Genomic DNA, 19,264 nt, shown 5'->3' on the forward strand with positions numbered 1-19,264 from the left:
TCAGGCTTGTTGGGGAGGCACACATCCCACTGGAAACACCAGCTTAACATTGGTTTCATGACTACGTTTGTTCCGTGGCTTCCATTGACCCCTCTGTCCAACGAAAGTCAAGAGGTGATTCGATTCATAGGTCTCATAAAAAGAGTGACAGTGGAGTGGAAGAAACCAGACTAAAACAAAGAGTCAAAGTAATTTAGTCTTTTATTAGGTGGCAATGACACAGGTAAGCTAGCAGTCAACATCAAGATACAAGATGTGCCACACCAACACAAAAACGTTCAAGCTTAGCTGTCAAGTCCACAAGTTGTGTTGTGTTATTTAGACTAGTGATGTGATGAGATAATACATAATAACTATGACACAGTGATGAGATAATATATAATAACTATGAGATAAGTGATCAGTCAATGCTCAGTATATGTTTTGATGTGTTGGTGTTTCAGAGGTGAGTGCAGTGATAACACTGTTATTGTTTTGTACGTGTAGGCTTAGGCTCATTGGTGCTGAATAAAGCTGACACTGCAGAAAAACAGTGCTGTTCACAGATAAATGAAGGTACATGTTTGGGTGTTTGACAAGACACATGGTGAATAACTCAGAGAGTAATATAACTGTAAGGCAAAAAAGATCCATGTTCAGTTAAAGTGGGCGGTCTGAGCCTTTAAACTCTGGGGTGTAAAATGAGTCCCACTCCGGCCCTGAATACATTTGACACGTTACGAAGTCTTTCCTTTATGGTGGAATATATAACGTATATATAACACTAGATTTATACAGAGAGAAGCCCTCATGTTACACAGAGACTCAGGTTTGTGCTCTCCGTACTGACGTCTCACATGCCCCGTCCACACATGGAGATAATAAAACATGTTTTTTATCTACGGTATCTATGGTATGGTCTTATGTAAACACGTAAACACGTAAACAGGTAGCCAGAGTTTTAGGTCACTGACACCGAGGGTTTCAAAAATGCCTCTCAGGTGGAGATGTTAGTTTTTTTTGTTTTTGTGTTCACGAAAAAAACAAACGCTTGGGGAAACGCTGACATACCTGCACATGGCTGTGGTTGTTTATATGTGTTGAGCAGGTGCCAAGATGGCGGCTACCAATTTGTTTATGTCTGCTCGGTATGGTTAGGTTTAACAGCATGTGTAGAAGGACACCTGGCTGTTCTTCATTGTTCTAAAGAGCCTTAGTTAAACATCTCTACATGAAACACAGATCATTCCATTCAAACTATGGGGGTGCCCAATGTCTAATTCTATATCATTTTCCTGTTTCTGTATAAATAAGGTCTCATATAGCCTATTTTGATATAAATATAAACTTATAAATACTTAATTGAAGTGTTAAATCTCCTTAAGGTGGTATTTAAATCTCCCCTGGTAATTAAAGGTGGACTCTTCCATTTAGCGAGACCAGTGGAGCAGCGATACCTCAGCTGGCCTATAAATCTTTCTAGATTCATGGTAACTCAAAATGTGAGGCAAAAAAACTTCAGGTGATCCTAAAAATAGTAATGAAGATGAGGAGCAGCTTCATGAAGAGGGCTGTGAGATCAAGGCTTACAGGACCACACAAAAAATAGTACGAGGAGGGATACCCAAAGCCACCTTGAACTGCAAAGAGAATCCACAGCATCCCATCCACCTCCAAAGCATCACAGAGGATATCCTCCAAGGCAGGACTTATTGTCAACAAAGCAAGTAACGCACTTCTGCCCGTTAACACGTTGGTTTTCCTTGCGTAAGATTTGAAAAGACTCAAGCGGACAAAGACGCGATGAAAGACTGTTTTAAAAGGCAATGCTAAGGGATTTAAAACCCTTATACAAATATTTAAATATCTCCCAAAGTTCTATTTTAACGTGTATCCCATTATTAGGACGTTTTTTCCTTTCTAATTTGATGTTGTGTTTTTGTTTATTTTCATGGATGAATAGAATTTCAACATTATTATGTGTGTGCAGGCCAGAGGCAGTTTTTGGCCTCCTTGTTTTTGTGTGTAATATAGATTTAAAACACAAAAGTTGTATACCTATCTACTCTTGTGGTCCTCTTTAACTTTAAGCTATGAGCCTCTTAATTGTAAATGTTTACGTGTGTTATCATCAAACGGTCACCATAATGCAGACTACGGGTGAATGAAGATATAAAACACATATGTCCATTTGTCGACTAAAGGCAAAATCTGACGAATCACATTGGACTAAGTAAATTCTTAATCGGGGCCACCTCTACCCCGTACACAGTTTGGAGTACGCTGTCCAGATACGTGTGGATGAAGCCTCAGACCGAAGTCAGCCGACTGTTGATCAACCTCTGGCTGCAGTCAGCGGAGTTTGTCTGACCTCCTGATCACACAATCCCTTTTCCACCAAGTCACTTCCAGGGCTGGTTCGGAGCCAGTGTCTAATCTATAACCAGTTCAAGACCGGGCCCTAAACTAGGGCCATTCATGAGTTTTCACCTGTAATTGAAGAAAAAATCACTTTGCATTAAAGTTACTGCTTACACATAGTATGTGTGTCAAAATAGGCTTATCTCAGCGAGAGAACGCCAAAAGTGACAAACAGATCACATGTATTATAATTTGCAGGAAAACATGAAATTTGTGATTTTTTCACTGAATAATATTGTAACGTGGTGCCATTCATGAGTTTTCACCTGTAGTTGAAGAAAAAATCACTTTTAATTAAAGTTACAGCTCACACATAGTATGTGTGTTCAACCAGCTCCGAACCAGCGCGAGCACCAGCCCGGAAATACAACCCAGTTTGTGTTGGTCGAAAAAAAGAGGTATTTGTTGGGCTAGAAGAGCGAGACGCTCACATCAGAGGTGGAGGCGGGGTTATCGTGACGTGGCTCTGTCCTGGCCCTTGTCTGTGGAAAAGCAAACTGGTTCTTAGGGAGTTCGTATGGAGCTATTATTGTTGCAAAACTAAATGTAACTGTTTCCAATGATCCACTAATGTGTACAAAGATTCACAACTGTGTACATACATCCACAAATATGTGTGAATGAATCCACAAGAGACTTCGGGGCATGAAAACCGTCGCCTCACACAAGTGTCTTTTTTACGCATTTATGGATCACACATGGCAGAACTGTGAAAGGTCACGTGTAGACCTGCAGCCAATGAGAGGCCTGCATGAGTTGTAAGCGGTGACTTATGTGTTTTTTAAGTTTGGAACAAAAATACTTAGACTTTTCAGACTTTAAGCCATTAATAAATAAGCATGCATTTGCAAAGGTCTTAAGATTTTCAGTTCAGAGTACACATGATCAGATCTTAGTATGCATTTTATGTATTTACAGGTCTGTGCACACGTTTGTGGATTTGTGTCTGCAGTTTAAATCTTTTCAGTATTTTCAGATCTGTTTACGTATTTGTGGATCATTTTACACGGTTACAAATAGTTTTGCAACAATAATAGCTCCATAGGTTCGCAAGTAGAACCAACCCTCAACCAGCACCAGCCCAGAACTAGCACCAGGACCGCTTTAGTGGGAAAGGGGTACCAGAGACACTGAGGAACCCTTTAACCAGGGCCCGAAACCAGGATACAGAGGCTCAGTGAAGGAGGTTCTGAAAGTGTGGAGGTGGATCAGTGATTCAGAGGAGACTCTGTAGAAGGACAGAGAACCAGCAGGACAGTCCACATACACTGCCACTCTGCCTGAGGAGGAGGAGGAGGAGGAGGAGGAAGAGGAGGAGGAGGAGAGAGGGAGGTTTGTTTCTCTGTTGTCGTGCCTGACACAGTAACCTTTCTGAGAGCAGATCAGACTCCAGGACTGATCGTTCCATCCAAACACGCAGTTTACACTGTTTCCTCTCCCGATTTTTCTGCAACTCATAGACACAACAGCTCTTCCTTTCCACCCCACCTCCCAGTAACAGCGACCAGTCAGACCACCTTTACACAGAAGCTGGGGCCAGTTGGTGAACCGGTCTGGATTATTGAGGTACGACTGAGCCTCCTCCACATGTGTCACCGTCCTGTTGTGGTCAGACAGACGGAGTTTCTTGCTCACCGTGTTTGTGTCCACCTCCAGCTCACAGGCCCCTGATGGAGAGGACGAGACACAGCAGCAGGTTATCATCTGTTAACTGACACTGAGAGTCCATCAGACTCGTAGACCTTTAATGTCCTCATGGAGCTCAAGTACAGACACAAGGGGACTTGATGGCTGTCCTCACCGGAGCAAATAATCCTGAAATAAATAAGCTATCCTAAACTTAAGAAATGTACTAAAAACATCAATAGAGAAAAGCAAAATTACAAATTACCTGTGTTGCATATTTACTGATGGACCATCCTATAATGTGTACTGTGTTCATGTTCAGGTGTTCAAAGTCTGTGCTGCTCTGGTATGACAACTGTAAGTCTGTTTGGCTGTAATGCCCTGAAGCGCCCAACAGAGGGCAACATGAGGAGCACGTGTGTGGATGGGTCCTTCAGTGTGTGTTTGTGTGTGCAGCTCTGACTTTGTACACTCCAGTTATAAGGACAGCGGCACCGAACAGGTCAGCCTACCTTTGTCCAGGTTGAGGTGTGCTGCAGTCAAGGGATCATAATGGGTGTGCATTGGTGACACAGCATTATTGAGTGTTACGCCACCCTCTGTCCACTATGTGACACTGGAGTCTGCTGTCCAACACGTTCAAAGAAAGTCACTGAATGTGGCTTTCAGGTGGCTCTATTGACCAGGAGGTACACTGCAAATAATTTGGCACTTGCTAAGATTGTAATTCTTAGATTGAGACATGTTAGATGAATGACCTTGTTTTTAGAGTTATTTACGTGTTTTTCATCTTTGTATTTATGGTTGAATCTTAAACTGAGTGAATAACTGTTAAAATAAGCTACATTGGTTGTCTCACCTAAAGTCTCGTCAAAATAAAACTTGTTTCAAAATTGAGTAACAACTTCAAGGTGCTTGATTTAAGAACAACACATTAGGCATCTATTCAAGACACAATTCAGCTTGTATCTTATTGAATGGGCATAGTTCTGTTGTTCAAAATGGTAATATATATTTGGTTTGCCTTGCACATTTCAAGACTTTTAAGACTTTAAAAGTCTTGAAATGTGCATCAACCCTGAGCCACTATTAAAAGTGTTCTTGATGTTATATGTTGTTAATCCTGACATGTATTAACCCTCCTGTTATGTTCCTTTCTCTGGAACAGAACTAATGTTCCTGTGTCAATTTGACCCGGGGCATATTCAATTATCCAAAAGTGTCAGAACCCCAAAAAATCCCAATACACATTTTTTATATCTAATTTTTAACTCCATTTATAACCATATAAATCAAGAGTTAGTCCATTGGTGTCCTTTAATTCCCACAGATCATGGTTCAATGAGGATAACTCACTCGTTTTTCATTAAAATTAATGTTAAAACTTTTTTTAATATACATTGAAAATACCTAAATATAAATACAATAGTTTCACATGACATATATTTTTGTTTATTTTATATTACATTTTGAATTTTTTTATTTTTATGAAGTGATGTTGATAAATTAACACGGCACCTCTTCTGTCACATGCTGCCCAGATTTTTCTGCTGCATTTAGCTGGTTTGGAAGGCATATACTGCCTAAAATAGATTTTAAAAGGGTCAATTTGACCCGCAACCTGACAGGAGGCTTAAATGTTGCCAGTAATCGAGCTTGCTGTCGTGGTTTCTGTAGAAACATTTCAGAGGTATATTCTAAGAATAATAACTGGTTTAAAGATTTTAGTTTTTAGATGGATTAGGGTTTATCTTAGCAAGCTTATATCAAGAAACAGCGTAATCATAGTTTTCTAATAGTGAGTCATCTTTTACTTAAATTGGTGTTGTTTTTCTTGTCCCCAGGCCTTAATTTGCTCAAAGTAAGTATACAAAATAAATAAATTAGATTTTCTTTGCGTATATTCAGTATATTTCACTTACAACTGTGCTATAGGAAGGTTGTTTTCAAGTAGTTTGAGCTAAAAATCAGCATATTGTACTTATTTCAACTATTTTTTGATACTTTTCAGAGCCTTTAACTTGCTGCATGGACAGATCATTTCACTAGTTCTAAGAAATGATCATCTTGAACTAAGTTTTTTACCCTATATTTAAGCTACCCTTTTTTGCAGTGAAAATACAGCAGCCTCACGAACACTCCCACAGTCTAACACAGATGGATGTTGACACACCTTTAATCATCAGGTATGCAGATCAATAACTTTCATCACCATGCTTGTGTGGCTGTGTTCTGATAGATCAAGTCAAAGACACTCACACTTCTTCAGCCCAGGTTTCAGTCTGTGCAGTCCACCATGATCCAACCTGGAGGCAGAAGCAACAACAGCTTACACATTTGTTCTATGATCATTAGGGGTGACCCCTAATAGTTGAATATTCGACGATTCTTTCTAACAAGCCTTAGTCAACTGCCAATCTCATAGTCGAATATTTGCATATGAAATGTGGATCATTCCATTCAAACCATGGGGGTGCTCAATGTCTAATTTTACATTATTTTCCTGTTTCCCGTAAAAAATTGTGTCTCACATAGCCTATTTTTATATAGATACAGACCTATTTAAGGTAATTCTGAGAACAGCTCTCTAAGTGTTAAATCTCCTCAAAGTGGTAATTAAAAGTGGACTCTCCCATTTAGCGGGGGCTGTGGAGCAGATGTACCTCAGCTGGCCTTTAAATCTTTATACGTTCATAGCAGTTCAAAATGTCAGGAAATAAAACTTCAGTTGATCCTAAAAAATAGTGATGAAGATGAGGAGCAGCTTCATGAAGAGGGCTGTGAGATCAAGGATTACCGGACCACACAAAAACTGTACGGGGCCAAAAGAACGAGGAGGGACACCCAAAGCTGTCCGAAGCCTCAAAAACAATCCACAGCATCCCATCCACCTCCAAGCCATCAAAGAGGATATTCTCAAAGACAGGATTTACAGTTTAACAAAGCAAGGAGCGCACTTCTGCCCGTACACACGATGGTTTTCCTCACGTACAATTTGAAAAGACTCAAGCAGACAAAGACGCGATGAAAGACTGTTTTAAAAGGTATTGCTAAGGTATTTAAAAACCCTTTAGCTGGTTCAGGTTTGATTTTGAACATTCTACAAATGTTTAGCCTTAAGTTGGACAAACTACTCTCCGCAGCGTTGCTCTCTGCTGTGCGTACACTGTTTAAATATCTCCTGATTCCTTACTCTATAGTGGCACGTTGTTCAATGTTTAACGGATGGTGGCCTTATTTGATTTTTCGCTCCTTCATCACCTCGTTGTTTTTGCAATATAGATTTAAAAAATCTAAGTTTTATACTTATAATATTCTGTTGTCCCTTTTACTTTAAGCTACAAGTCTCTTAATTTTAAAGGGTTATGCGTAATATTGTCATGCGGTCACCATCATGCAGACTTTGGGTCAAGGAAAAACAACAAACATTTGACTATTCATCAACTATGGGCAAAATCTGATGAATCAGATTCGACGAAGCAAATCCTTAGTCGGGCTCACCCCTAATGATCATCAAAGGTTTTCTGTTCACATCAATACAACATGCAGGCGACTTTCAGAGTCGAACACACTCTTCAGGTTAGCTGGAAGGAGAATAAAGCTGTAAACTGAATTAAATAAATAAATGACATCAAATGTAACTGATCCACGCCCACTCAGTGTGACACATCACGCTGACTTGAAGAGATACTCAGTCAAAATCAGCGTCAGAGATCCCTGCGTGCATACCGCAGTGTGCAGCCTTGATCCTTCAGTGCAGCAGACAGTAACTTCTCTCCCCGTTCTCCTGGATGGTTGTAGCTCAGGTCCAGCTCTCTCAGACCGGAGGAGCTCAGTGCTGAGGCCAGAGACGCACAGCCATCCTCTGTGATCAGACAACCTGACAGACTACACTCACACTCACACACACACACAAACACACACACACACACACACACACACACACACACACACACACACACACACACACACCAAACAAAACAGATTTCAGATTTGACTTATCATTACAGTGTTCCCAGCATGCAGCCCTGCTCCCCGTACCTTGGCTTTGCTCATCTCTAAAAATATTATGGGAGTGAGAGCTTTCTGAAATATTCTATCAGTCAGGGTTCAGAGGGCAAACACACTCTCAACTTTAAAAATAGGCTTTAGACTAGCTTATAGTTAGAGCTGGCTCAGGCTTGGACCAGCTCCAAGCCTGAGCCAGAGCTGGTCTTAGTATAACTAAGACCAGCTTTTAGTTATGCTGCTATAGGCTCAAACTGCTATAGGCTGAGATTGAAATAACATTAGGCTGCTATAGGCTTAGACTGCCGTGGGCTCAGACTGCTATGGGCATAGTCTGCTATAGACTCAGATTGCTATAGGCTTAGACTGCTAACAGCTTAGACTGCTATAGGCTTAGACTGCTATTGGCTCAGACTGCAATAGGCTTACACTGCTATTGGCTCAGACTGCAATAGGCTTACACTGCTATTGGCTCAGACTGCAATAGGCTTACACTGCTATAGGCACAGACTGTTCTAGGTTTGGACTGCTAACAGCTTAGACTTCTATAGGCTTAATTTGTAATACTTAGGCTGCTATAGGCCACACTACTGTAGGCTCAGACTCCTATAAGCTTTGACTGCTAGCAGCTTATGAAATGTTTATAGTAATCATTAAAATCACATCAGAGTGATGAAACAAATTTATTTTCAAATAAAGGGGAAGGCTACACCTCCAAGTCTGAGGGCAAAGTTCTTTTCTCAAAAAAGGCGTTGGGACATAGTCAGGCTGTAGTGTGTCACTGTCTGTATGTATAAAAGACTAAATCCATTAATTATGAGCTCAGACGGTCTTCCTTGTCAATAAGTTTGCTCACCTGAGAGTCTCCAGTCTGCAATGTGGACTTCTCAGTCCAGCACAGAGCAGTTTCACCCCTGAGTCCTGCAGGTCATTGTTGCTCAAGTCCAGCTCTCTCAGACTGGAGGACTGTGGGCTGAGGACTGAGGACAGAGCTTCACAGCTTCTCTCTGACAGGTTACATCCACTCAGCCTGAAGAAGAATCAGAAATACATCATGAAAGTATCATAAACACCTGATGGTTTTCCTGAGAACATAAAAGCAAAATTGAAGCTGGGTAGTTTTGTGTGTACATACAGAGCTTTTTTGGAGGCTTTGATCACTGGCAGCAGCCTCAGCAGAGCCTCCTCTGATGCAGAGTATTCCTTCAGGTCAAACAAGTCCAGATCTTTCTCTGAGGACAGTAAGATGAAGACCAGAGCTGACCACTGAGCAGGAGACAGTTTCTCTCTGGAGAGACGTCCTGATCTCAGGGACTGTTGGATCTCCTCCTCTATAGATTGATCATTCAGTTCATTCAGACAGTGGTACAGGTTGATGCTTCTCTCTGCAGAAAGATCCTCACTGATCTTCTTCTTGATGTACTGGACTGTTCCCTGATGGGTCTGTGGGTCACTTTCTGTCTGAGTCAGCAGACCTCTCAGCAGCTTCAGATTGGTCTGCAGTGAAAGACCCAGGAGGAAGCGCAGGAACAAGTCCAGGTGACCATTTGGACTCTGTAAGGCCTGGTCGACAGCACTCTGGTAGAAACGTGTTTCTTCGTTTTTTCCAAAGAAGTAATCCCTCCAGGATGTGTTTTGTTCTTCTTTCATCAGGTTGAGTCCAGAGTTGGTGAAGGTCAGATGGACATGAAGAGCAGCCAGAAACTCCTGAATGCTCAGATGTATGAAGCAGAACACCTTGTCCTGGTACAGTCTTCTCTCCTCTCTGAAGATCTGTGTGAACACTCCTGAGTAAACCGAGGCCTCCTTGATGTTGATGCCACACTCTGTCAGGTCAGACTCATAGAAGATCAGGTTTCCTTTCTGCAGCTGCTCAAAAGCCAGTTTTCCCAGAGACTCAATCATCTTCTTGCTCTCTGGACTCCAGTGAGGATCAGTCTCAGCTCCTCCATCGTACTTGATGCTCTTCACTTTGGACTGGACCACCAGGAAGTGGATGTACATCTCAGTCAGGGTCCTGGGCAGCTCTCCTCCCTCTCTGGTCTTCAGCACATCCTCCAGAACTGTAGCAGTGATCCAGCAGAAGACCGGGATGTGGCACATGATGTGGAGGCTTCGGGATGTCTTGATGTGGGAGATGACTCTGCTGGACTGCTCCTGGTCTCTGAATCTCTTCCTGAAGTACTCTCCCTTCTGAGGGTCTGTGAACCCTCTGACCTCTGTCACCATGTCAACACACTCAGGAGGGATCTGATTGGCTGCTGCAGGTCGTGTGGTTATCCAGAGGCGAGCAGAGGGGAGCAGGTTCCCCCTGATGAGGTTTGTCAGCAGCACATCCACTGAGGTGGACTCTGTAACATCAGTCAGGATCTGATTGTTGTGGAAGTCCAGAGGAAGCCGACACTCATCCAGACCGTCAAAGATGAACAAAACCTGGAACTCTTCAAACCTGCAGAGTCCTGCTTCTCTGGTTTGAGTAAAGAAGTGATGAACAAGTTCCACCAAGCTGAACTTTTCCTCTCTCAGCAGATTCAGCTCTCTGAAAGTGAAGGGGAATGTGAACTGGATGTCCTGGTTGGTTTTGTCTTCAGCCCAGTCCAGAGTGAACTTCTGTGTTAAGACTGTTTTCCCGATGCCAGCCACTCCCTTTGTCAGCACTGTTCTGATTGGTTCAGCCCTCTCAGGTAAGGGTTTAAAGATGTCTTCTTTCTTTATAGTCATTTCTGCTCTGTGTTGTTTCCTGGATGCTGTTTCAATCAGTCTGACCTCATGTTCATCATTGACCTCTCCAGTCCCTCCCTCTGTGATGTAGAGCTCTGTGTAGATCTGGTTCAGGAGGGTCGGGTTTCCTGCTTTAGCGATACCCTCAAACACACACTGGAACTTCTCCTTCAGGTGAGACTTCAGTTTGTGTCCGCACACTGGAACAACAGTTTCTGAAGGAACAAGCAAGAGATGATATCAATGAGTGGATGAACCAGATCGTGAGGTTCAATCTGATAAAACACAAAGCTCTTACTGCTCCACAGACAGTCAGCCAGCTGCTCCTCCCCCCTCTTCCTCAGAAGGTGTAGAGTGATCTCCAGAAACGCTTCTCTGCTCCTCCTCTGCCCTTCATCCTCATTCTCTAAGGATGCTGGGTAATCTGATGTCAGAACCCTCTGGGCTCTCTTTAGCTCTTTCCTCACAAAGGCGTTCATGTCCTCCCCGAGCAGCTGGAACAGAGCAAGAGACAGAACATTTAATATCAACACTGTATGTGATTCTTCTGACAGGTCCATCTGGTGCAAACAGAACAGCATATAAAATGACTGATAGCTTAGCATTAAATCTGGACATGTGTAGTTCATTTTAAAACTGGGATGTGCACACCTTGAATCTGGACTCCAGGTCTGTTTGATTCTGCTGGATGGGCTGATCACTGAGTTCTGAGTCCTCCTGCTGAATTCTGTAGAAAAACATCAGATAGACATTTCATGACACAGTTTACAAAAGGTGCTCTAACATGACAACAAACAACAGAGCATGGATATAAGTGGTTACAGCATCACATCAAAATTAACAAGCCCCCCCCCCCCCCCCCAAGGTGATTGATAGATCCCATTAAGCTCTGAGAAGAAAGGACTGGTTTCCACCAAACAAGAAGGGTCTGATGCCAGGAGCTGATGGAGCAGTGACTGAGGCAGAGAGGGTGCTGATTGTGGGTCTTCAAATGTTGGATCCACCAGGATCACAAGCCCATTGATTTGGCAGGTTTCAATGTAGTAAGTCCAAGGAACCCACAGGTCTCGATTTGAGTGGGTCCCAGGGAAATTGTTGGGGTTCTCAAGAGGGTCTCCTCTTTGTGACTTTAGGTCACGAGGAGGAAGGCTCTGACTGTTATTTGTGTATACGCACCAGATAGCCGCTCAGAGTACCCGGCCTTCTTGAGTCTCTGGACGGGGTTCTGGAAGAAATTCTAAATGGGGAATCTATAGTTCTTCTGGGGGACTTCAATGTCAATGTGGGAAACTGTGGCAACATCTGGAGGGGGTTGATTGAGGGGAACAGCCTGCCCAATCTGAACCCAAGAGGTGCTTTCTTATTGGACTTCTGTTTAAGCCATGGATTAGCAATAATGAACACCATGTTCGAGCATAGGGTGGTTCATATGTGTACTTAGTAGCAAGTTGTCCCCAAGGTCTGCTCCACTCCTCGCCCGAGTGTCTTGGACACTCGGGTGAGGAGAGGAGCAGAGAGGAGCAGACTCGACATGTATCTCTGGCGGGGTTACAGTAGTCAAAGTGGAGGTGATGAAAGCATGGATCGGGGTCTCAGCTGCAGAAAAGGAGAGTAGTGGGCGGAGTTGAGCTATGTTTTCAGGTGAAAGAAGGTTCTGGTGATGTGGGTGACATGCTGTACGAAAGTGAGGTTGGTGTCTAAAATGATGCAGAGGTTATGAGTGGAGTCAGAGTGGTGTTATTAAACGTGAGCGAGAAGTTTTGGGTGGTTTTGGTGAGGGATTTAGGGCCGATGATGAGGAGGTCTGATTTATCTCAGTTTAGCTGAAGGAAGTTGTTTTGCATCCAGGTTCTAATTTTGGTGAGGCTGTCGGTCAGTGTGGCGAGGGTTGAAGAAGTGAATGATTTTGTGGAATGTAAATTTGGACGTCATCGGCATAACAGTGAATATGAAAACCGGTTTTCAGGGGGTCAGATTGTTTTTGATTGTAATAATTTTTGCTTGACACAATGAAAGAGTTGCGCTTGTCTACTTGAAAGGAATCAGAGGTGTAGTTGGCGAGTCTGAGGAGTCTGTCAACTGTGGAAAAGAGAGTTCGGGGTTTTTTGGAGCCCTTTACCCTTGCAAGGCTTCTGGAGGGGTCATGGGAGTTTGCCCATCCAGTCTACATGTGTTTTGTGGACTTGGTGAAGGTCTATGATTGTGTCCCTCGGAGGGTTTTGTGGGGGGTACTGTAGAAGTACTGGGTTCATGGGCTGTTACTGAGAGCTATCCGGTGCCTCTATTACCAAAATCTGGTAAGGATGGAGGATCTCCAGTTTGGGGAGAGAGTTCTATCTCTGCCTTTTGCAGATGATGTGGTTCTGCTTCAGGCTGGGACGTATATACCATGCTTAAGTCTGAGGCCATGGTTCTCTGCTGGAAAACAGGGACAGCTCTCTGTGGGTGGGGGACTTTTGATGGATGTTTGTTTAAAACTTTACTTCTGTGGTGACAGAAATCCAAAGAAAAATCATTTCACCCAAATTCCCAAACCCTTAGGGACAACTTGGATATCTGAGGACATAAACTTTACTGGGCCCCCTCGTCCCAGTATCTGATGATAAGATGCCAAATATGGTCATACATTCCAGACTATCTATCTATCTATCTATCTATCTATCTATCTATCTATCTATCTATCTATCTATCTATCTATCTATCTATCTATCTCAGATGAATCAGTGATCAATAAGAGTGATTTCCTGATTCATGATTCTTGATATTGATAATTATTGTCCTCACTATGTTACCATGTTGCTCCTCCTCACTGACTCCTCTGCGGTCACTGCAGAAACTATGTTCTACTCTGAAGCTCAGGATCAGGACAGAGAGATTTACTGAAGAGAGTCAGACATTAAACATTAAATTTGTATTTAATGATTCTTACCCTCCATCAGCAGGTCCTTTATCTTTAAAGTCTATAAAAAACGGCATAGACTTGTCAGTCTTGAAGGACACACAGCTGGGTCCAGGAGAGTCCAGTCTCTGCTTCCTGAAACAAACAGTATGCTTAGTGACTGTGAGCCGTTTGCTGTACTCATACAGGAGAGGTTACAGGGCTGGTCTTATCAGAGATTGATATTATTCATTTTAAAAGCAGCTGTTTAATTCCCTCACAGAATCAGCTGCACACGCAGAGAGAGGAAGATTGAGCTTTTAATTTGAAAGACATTTCAGAAGAGTCAACAGACGACAGCTCTCCTGTGACTCATAAATATATCAGACACAGAGCCAATGCAGCATCCTGAGCCTGAATCTCAGGGTGACAAACCTCTGTCTCATGGGAAGACATCACTTTCTGGCTCCACACTGTCGGCACGTTGCTCAGGTACTTTAACAGTGATACTTTCTCATTGATAAGGTCCCTTCTATTGTTTTTAATGAATCTTACCCTCCATCAGCAGGTCCTCCTTTAAAGTCTAGATGAAACGACATAGACTTGAGGGACACACAGCTAAGTCCAGGAGAGTCCGGTTTCTGCCTCCTGAAACAAACAGCATGATTAGAGACGTGAGGAGCACATCTGCACAGGAAGCACTATTCAACAGAACACTGGTATGAACCCAGGAGAGAGATGTAACGGGATGAAAGTAACATCAACATGTAGAGAGACTGCTCTACAATCGCTCCTCATCTCCTCCATCTCTCTCTCTCGCGCTCACTCCCTCTCTCTCTCCCTCTCTCTCTCTCTCTCTCTCTCTCTCTCTCTCTCTCTCCTGAGGATACGATCATGTTAATATAACGCTCGGACAACCAGACGTCTCTGTCCCCGTCTGTCAACTTTTAAAAACACTGACGAGAATAAGATATAAAGTAGATGCAAACATAAAGAGTCAAAGTGAAGGATCAGTGGTTTCCCCGAGTGCAGGAAGAAGAGTCACAGCGATCTTCATCTCACCTCTGAGCTTCATCTTCCTCAAACTGAGAGGTTTTAGAGGGAGGGGCTGCCTCCTCCGGGGCCTCACACAGATCCATGGCAGAGCGCCCCCTGCTGTTAGAGCTGTCACTACAGCAACGACACTGACAGAGTCCAGCTGCTGGAGTCACTCCCCGAGAATGTGAAGGATAAGCTGCGGAGGAAACACACAGAGAGAATATCTCAAATCCACCTGCAGAGGGCGCCATCAGGACGATAGAGCTACATCATTTCACTTCAACGACACACTACCTGAGGGGTTTACTACGAAGTCAGTTCAACATATCCCAGATGTCTTTTCCTGATCCAGCTTCACTAAACTGAACAAAGGAGATCACGCTAAGCTGTCACGTGAAGCTGGTTATCAACATGATGAGTCAATCTGGAGTTACCCCGAGCGCGTTCATGGGGCGGAGAAGGTAACATATGACCAATACAGTTAGTGCACTGATATTAGAAAAATAGGAATAATTTAAACACATAATCAAGACTAACATCAACACAGCTGTGTTTGAAACATGAAGGAAGAACTGAGAGAGAAGACAAAAACACTGAGAGTGAATGATCGTCTTATTTCTCATCATTTAGTGCAGATAGATCTGATAATAATAACTCTGTTTATTCTCTGACAGTGATCTCTCTCTCTCTTTGATTTAATCTTGTGTCGTGTGTGACAGTTTTAGACGGTATCAAACTGAGCGCTGTGGTTAAAGGACTAATAACCAGAGAAACAGCCAGAGAGCAACTCCAGACTACTCTGGGAGACTTTAACAGGCAAATAAAATCAAAGGTCACAAACTTGGGAATGGTTTTAGATTCAAATTTTAATTTTAATCCTCATTTTAACAAGGTCGTACTTCATTTTATCATCTCAGAAACATTGCAAAAGTCAGACCTTTTTTTATCACAGAAAGATGCCGAAATTTTTAATTCATGCTTTTATTACAAGCCGCATTGATTACTGCAACTCTCTTATTACAGGTTTGCCCAAAAACTCTATTAGAAAACTGAAGCTCTTTCAGAAAACTACTGCCAGAGTTTTATCATGGAAAAAGAAAACTGATCACATAACCCCTCTTCTTAAAACTCTGCACTGGCTCCCAGTTTCTTTTAGGATGGATTTTTAAGTTATTTTACTTGTTTTTAAAGCTCTTAACAGCCTTGCTCCTCCAGACATCACTGATCTCCTGTCATTTTATAATCCAGCTCGATCACTGAGGTCCTGGAATGCTTCCCTTTTAAATGTTCCTTCATGTGTGTTTGACAGAAGCACCGGCCAGAGTGCTTTCTGTTTTTACGCCCCTAAGCTCTGGAACTCTCTGCCTCTGGACATCAAAACAGCGAGCTCTCTGGGTGTTTTTAAAAGTAAAATTAAGACTTACCTTTTAATCTAGCTTTTAATATGGAGTAATTTACTTTTAGCCCTGGACTGCATTATTATTATTTTTTTTATTTTCACCATTAGTATTTGAATAATTGCTTTAACATTTACTTATCTTATTTAATTATGTATTTATCTATTTCTTTCTTTTATTCGTCTGATTTTTTGAACACTACCTTATTTTTAACTTTTCTTTCCACTATTACTTATTTTATTATTTTTACTGTATTGATTTTATTTTATCATTTTACCATTGCTGTTGTCTTCCGTCTCTCTGTTATTCTGTGAAGCACTTTGGGCTGCTTGTTTTTATGTATGAAAGGTGCTTTATAAATAAAGTTGAGTTGAGTATTTTATATTATATTGCACATGAAATCTGAACTCCAGCTGAAGTTTAAACATTTGAATTAAAAATCCTTCGATTAAAAACAAACTTATTGAATCCTGATATGAAACTTTTAGAGGCCTCAATAAAAGTAATTCTTTACAATCAGGGGGAAAATGCCAGACCTAAAGATCGCAATAAAAAAAACGTGTGGCCGCTCTCAAAACAAGCTGCGCTGGAGACCCCAGCCTGAAACTGTAAGAGGGAGCGGTCGCACTTACCAGGACTGTGTCGGGGCGCAGGGAGCACAGACGAACCTGCGCCTGTGTCTGATGCAGATGATGGAAAATATTCGATATCGTAGACCGCACACTGTTTAACCTACCAACTGTTTTCAATCAACTTCAACTTTGGTCGTTTTGTAACACGTAGCCTGGGCAAAAAATGGCTTGTGCGCAATTACGCACGGGGCAAACCGGAGTGTTACATTAATTATTAATAACTCCAGACGTGCCGACAGGTTTTGATCTCGTGTGAATGAATGTTCTTCGTTCTTAAATGGTCAGCTGCCACACACACACACGCACACAGAGAGACACACACACACACACGCCATCCATTCAATAAAATAATCAGGAGTAAAACAATCATATTCATGGTAAGTCCTGTCATCAATCATCTTTCTAAAAAACAAACCCAACCTATTTCAAAAGCTAAAAGTTTAATTCAGTTTACATCTTGTTTATACTTGTACCTTTTTTGTCCGGCGTCTATCGTTTTTCCAACCCAGTGTAGATGTGACCGCGCCCACCTCCCAAATATAGAAGCTTCGACGGTTGCGTTCCCATAAACGCGCTCCCGCGTCCCGAGAAATAGATGGTAAAGTGCCTCATTTATCACCGGCCAAGCTGGCTAATGAGTTATTTTTAATACCTGCCAATATGAAGTTTCACCCGCATTTGGCGGGTGTTAATTTAGAGCCCTGGATTAGACTCATGTTGTTAATAACAGAGTCTGTTTCCTGAAGAGTTTAAGTTTGTCTAGCTTGTGATCAGAGTAAACTGATCCAGCAGTGAGGTCCTCTGTAGTATCTGATGTCTCTGAAAGAGGCTGGAGGAAGTTATTCATTAATATTAATGAAGTAGTTTTTGGTGCAGCAGTTTGTAAAGAAATCCTCGGTTTGGTTTGGTGGATGTGTCTCCTGATGTGAAGCCCTGCTGCGTCAGAGGCATCAGCTGATGGTGGCACAGTCATGCTGTTAGCATAGCACTGTTGGCATTGCACTGTTACATTATCACTGTTTGCATGCAGAGGAAGTCTCTCAGTAAAGCAGCTCATGCGCTCGGTGAGTAACATGTTAGATCGCAGCTGTTAAACATGAATCTAACTGAGACTCTGAGAAACAGTCTGAAGAAAGACTCACCTCTGCTCTGACACGGAGCAGCAAACTGCGACACAACTCAGATCAAAAGTGAAACTAAATCCAACGAAACATCCCATATGGTGACGTCGCTGTGGTCTGACATCGCCATGGAAACGGGACATGGACAGGGCAGCTTCATTTCTACTTTTATAATGAACAACTTATCAATTAGTAATTTTGATTGATTATAATTGAGTTGTTATTAAACATGAAGCACAACAAACTATGATAATTTCCTTTTTTATTTAGCTTTTCCATTATACATACAGTTGAGGTCAAAATTATTAGCCCCCCTGCGAAATCAGATAAAACCCTTGATTTCTCCATGAAAATGACTATTAAAACAAGTGTTTATAGATTATGTGTTTCCAAAATAACAAAGTCAAAATGTTTACTATGTTTGACTTGGATATTTTATTGATGCAATGAATTGAAACAAGAAAAGGTAAAAATGGCACGTCCAAAATTATTAGCCCCCTGGCCCTAAGTAGTCAATAGTGCGCCCGTTCTGAGCCATACCTGACAACAACCTCTTCAAATAGTTCTCTACAAGGTTGACACATGTCTCTGGAGGGATTTTGGCCCATTTTTCCAATGCAAATTGTTCCAGCTGGTCCAAAATACATGGTTTCTGAGCATGGACATTCACTTTGAGCACCCGCCACAGATTCTCAACAGGATTGGGATCTGGGCTCTGTACGGGCCACTCCAGGACCTTGGTTTTGGTGTCCTTTAAGAACTGTGACCAATTTTGACATTAGCTTTGGATCATTGTCTTGTTGGAAGACCCAGCACCAAAGCCTAGACTAAGAGCAGAGTTCTTCACATTATCCCTCAAAATGTCAACATAACTTTTTTCATGATTTCATGCACCCAAACAAGGCTGCCTGTGCCTGAGGCTGCAAAACAGCCCCACAGTAAGATGCTCCCTCCACCATGTTTAACTTTGAGAACGGTGTTCTTAGGGTTGAAGGACTCTCCCTTTCTTGGCCAAACATGAACAACATCCATATGCCCAAAAAGTTCCATCAGATCAAAGGATGGACTTCCAAAACTCATCTTTACCTTTCAAATGTTGATGGGCAAACCTCAGTTTGGCTCTGATGTGCTGCTCTTTGAGTAAAGGGGTTCTTCTGGGACGATGGCCCTGAAGCCCACTATGATGAAGATCCCTCACAACTGTGCTCCTTCAAACATCAACTCCAATGGAGTTCAGGTCAGCAACAATCATCTTGGCAGATGTCCGGGGCTTCTTGCTGACATCTTCGACTACTTTCCTCTCCAAAGTTCTTGAAATCTTGTGTTTTCTACCACGCCCAGGTTTGTTTCTAACAGAGATTGTCTCCTTGTACTTTGCAATGATGCAACGTAAAGCTGTTCTAGACACTGTAAAATGCCTGGGAATGACAGTATAGCCTTCCC

The 19,264-nt window shown here is 42.4% G+C and overlaps 1 protein-coding gene across 2 annotated transcripts; it reads right to left on the bottom strand.

The window, feature by feature from the left end:
• Nucleotides 1–183: 183 nt before the first annotated feature.
• LOC117807328 (NLR family CARD domain-containing protein 3-like) lies at nt 184–17,907 on the bottom strand. 2 transcript variants are annotated; one of them, XM_034676576.1, is made up of 11 exons: nt 17,843–17,907; nt 14,696–14,867; nt 14,189–14,281; nt 13,685–13,789; nt 11,407–11,482; nt 11,054–11,249; nt 9,170–10,970; nt 8,891–9,064; nt 7,756–7,914; nt 6,286–6,332; nt 184–4,067 (listed from the first exon to the last, which is right to left on the bottom strand). In XM_034676576.1, the coding sequence occupies exons 2-11, from the start codon at nt 14,770–14,772 to the stop codon at nt 3,505–3,507; spliced, it is 3,291 nt and encodes a 1,096-aa protein (XP_034532467.1). In that variant the 5' UTR covers nt 14,773–14,867; nt 17,843–17,907; the 3' UTR covers nt 184–3,504. The 2 variants fall into 2 exon arrangements, with proteins under 2 accessions (XP_034532467.1, XP_034532469.1); XM_034676578.1 differs by lacking the exon at nt 17,843–17,907 and adding an exon at nt 14,966–15,078.
• Between the last annotated feature and the right edge of the window lie 1,357 nt (nt 17,908–19,264).

Source organism: Notolabrus celidotus, chromosome 23, assembly GCF_009762535.1.
Source record: "Notolabrus celidotus isolate fNotCel1 chromosome 23, fNotCel1.pri, whole genome shotgun sequence".
NCBI lineage: Eukaryota > Metazoa > Chordata > Actinopteri > Labriformes > Labridae > Notolabrus > Notolabrus celidotus.

Bases quoted from the DNA above. Each gene is read 5' to 3' on its own strand.
- LOC117807328 (XM_034676576.1), bottom strand. From the start codon at position 14,772: ATGGATCTGTGTGAGGCCCCGGAGGAGGCAGCCCCTCCCTCTAAAACC. The intron at 7,915-8,890 runs GTGAGCAAACTT...GTGTGAGTGTAG, and splicing joins TGCAGACTGGAGACTCTCAG to TCTGTCAGGTTGTCTGATCA. The intron at 6,333-7,755 runs GTATGCACGCAG...TTCTGCCTCCAG, and splicing joins GATCAAGGCTGCACACTGCG to GTTGGATCATGGTGGACTGC.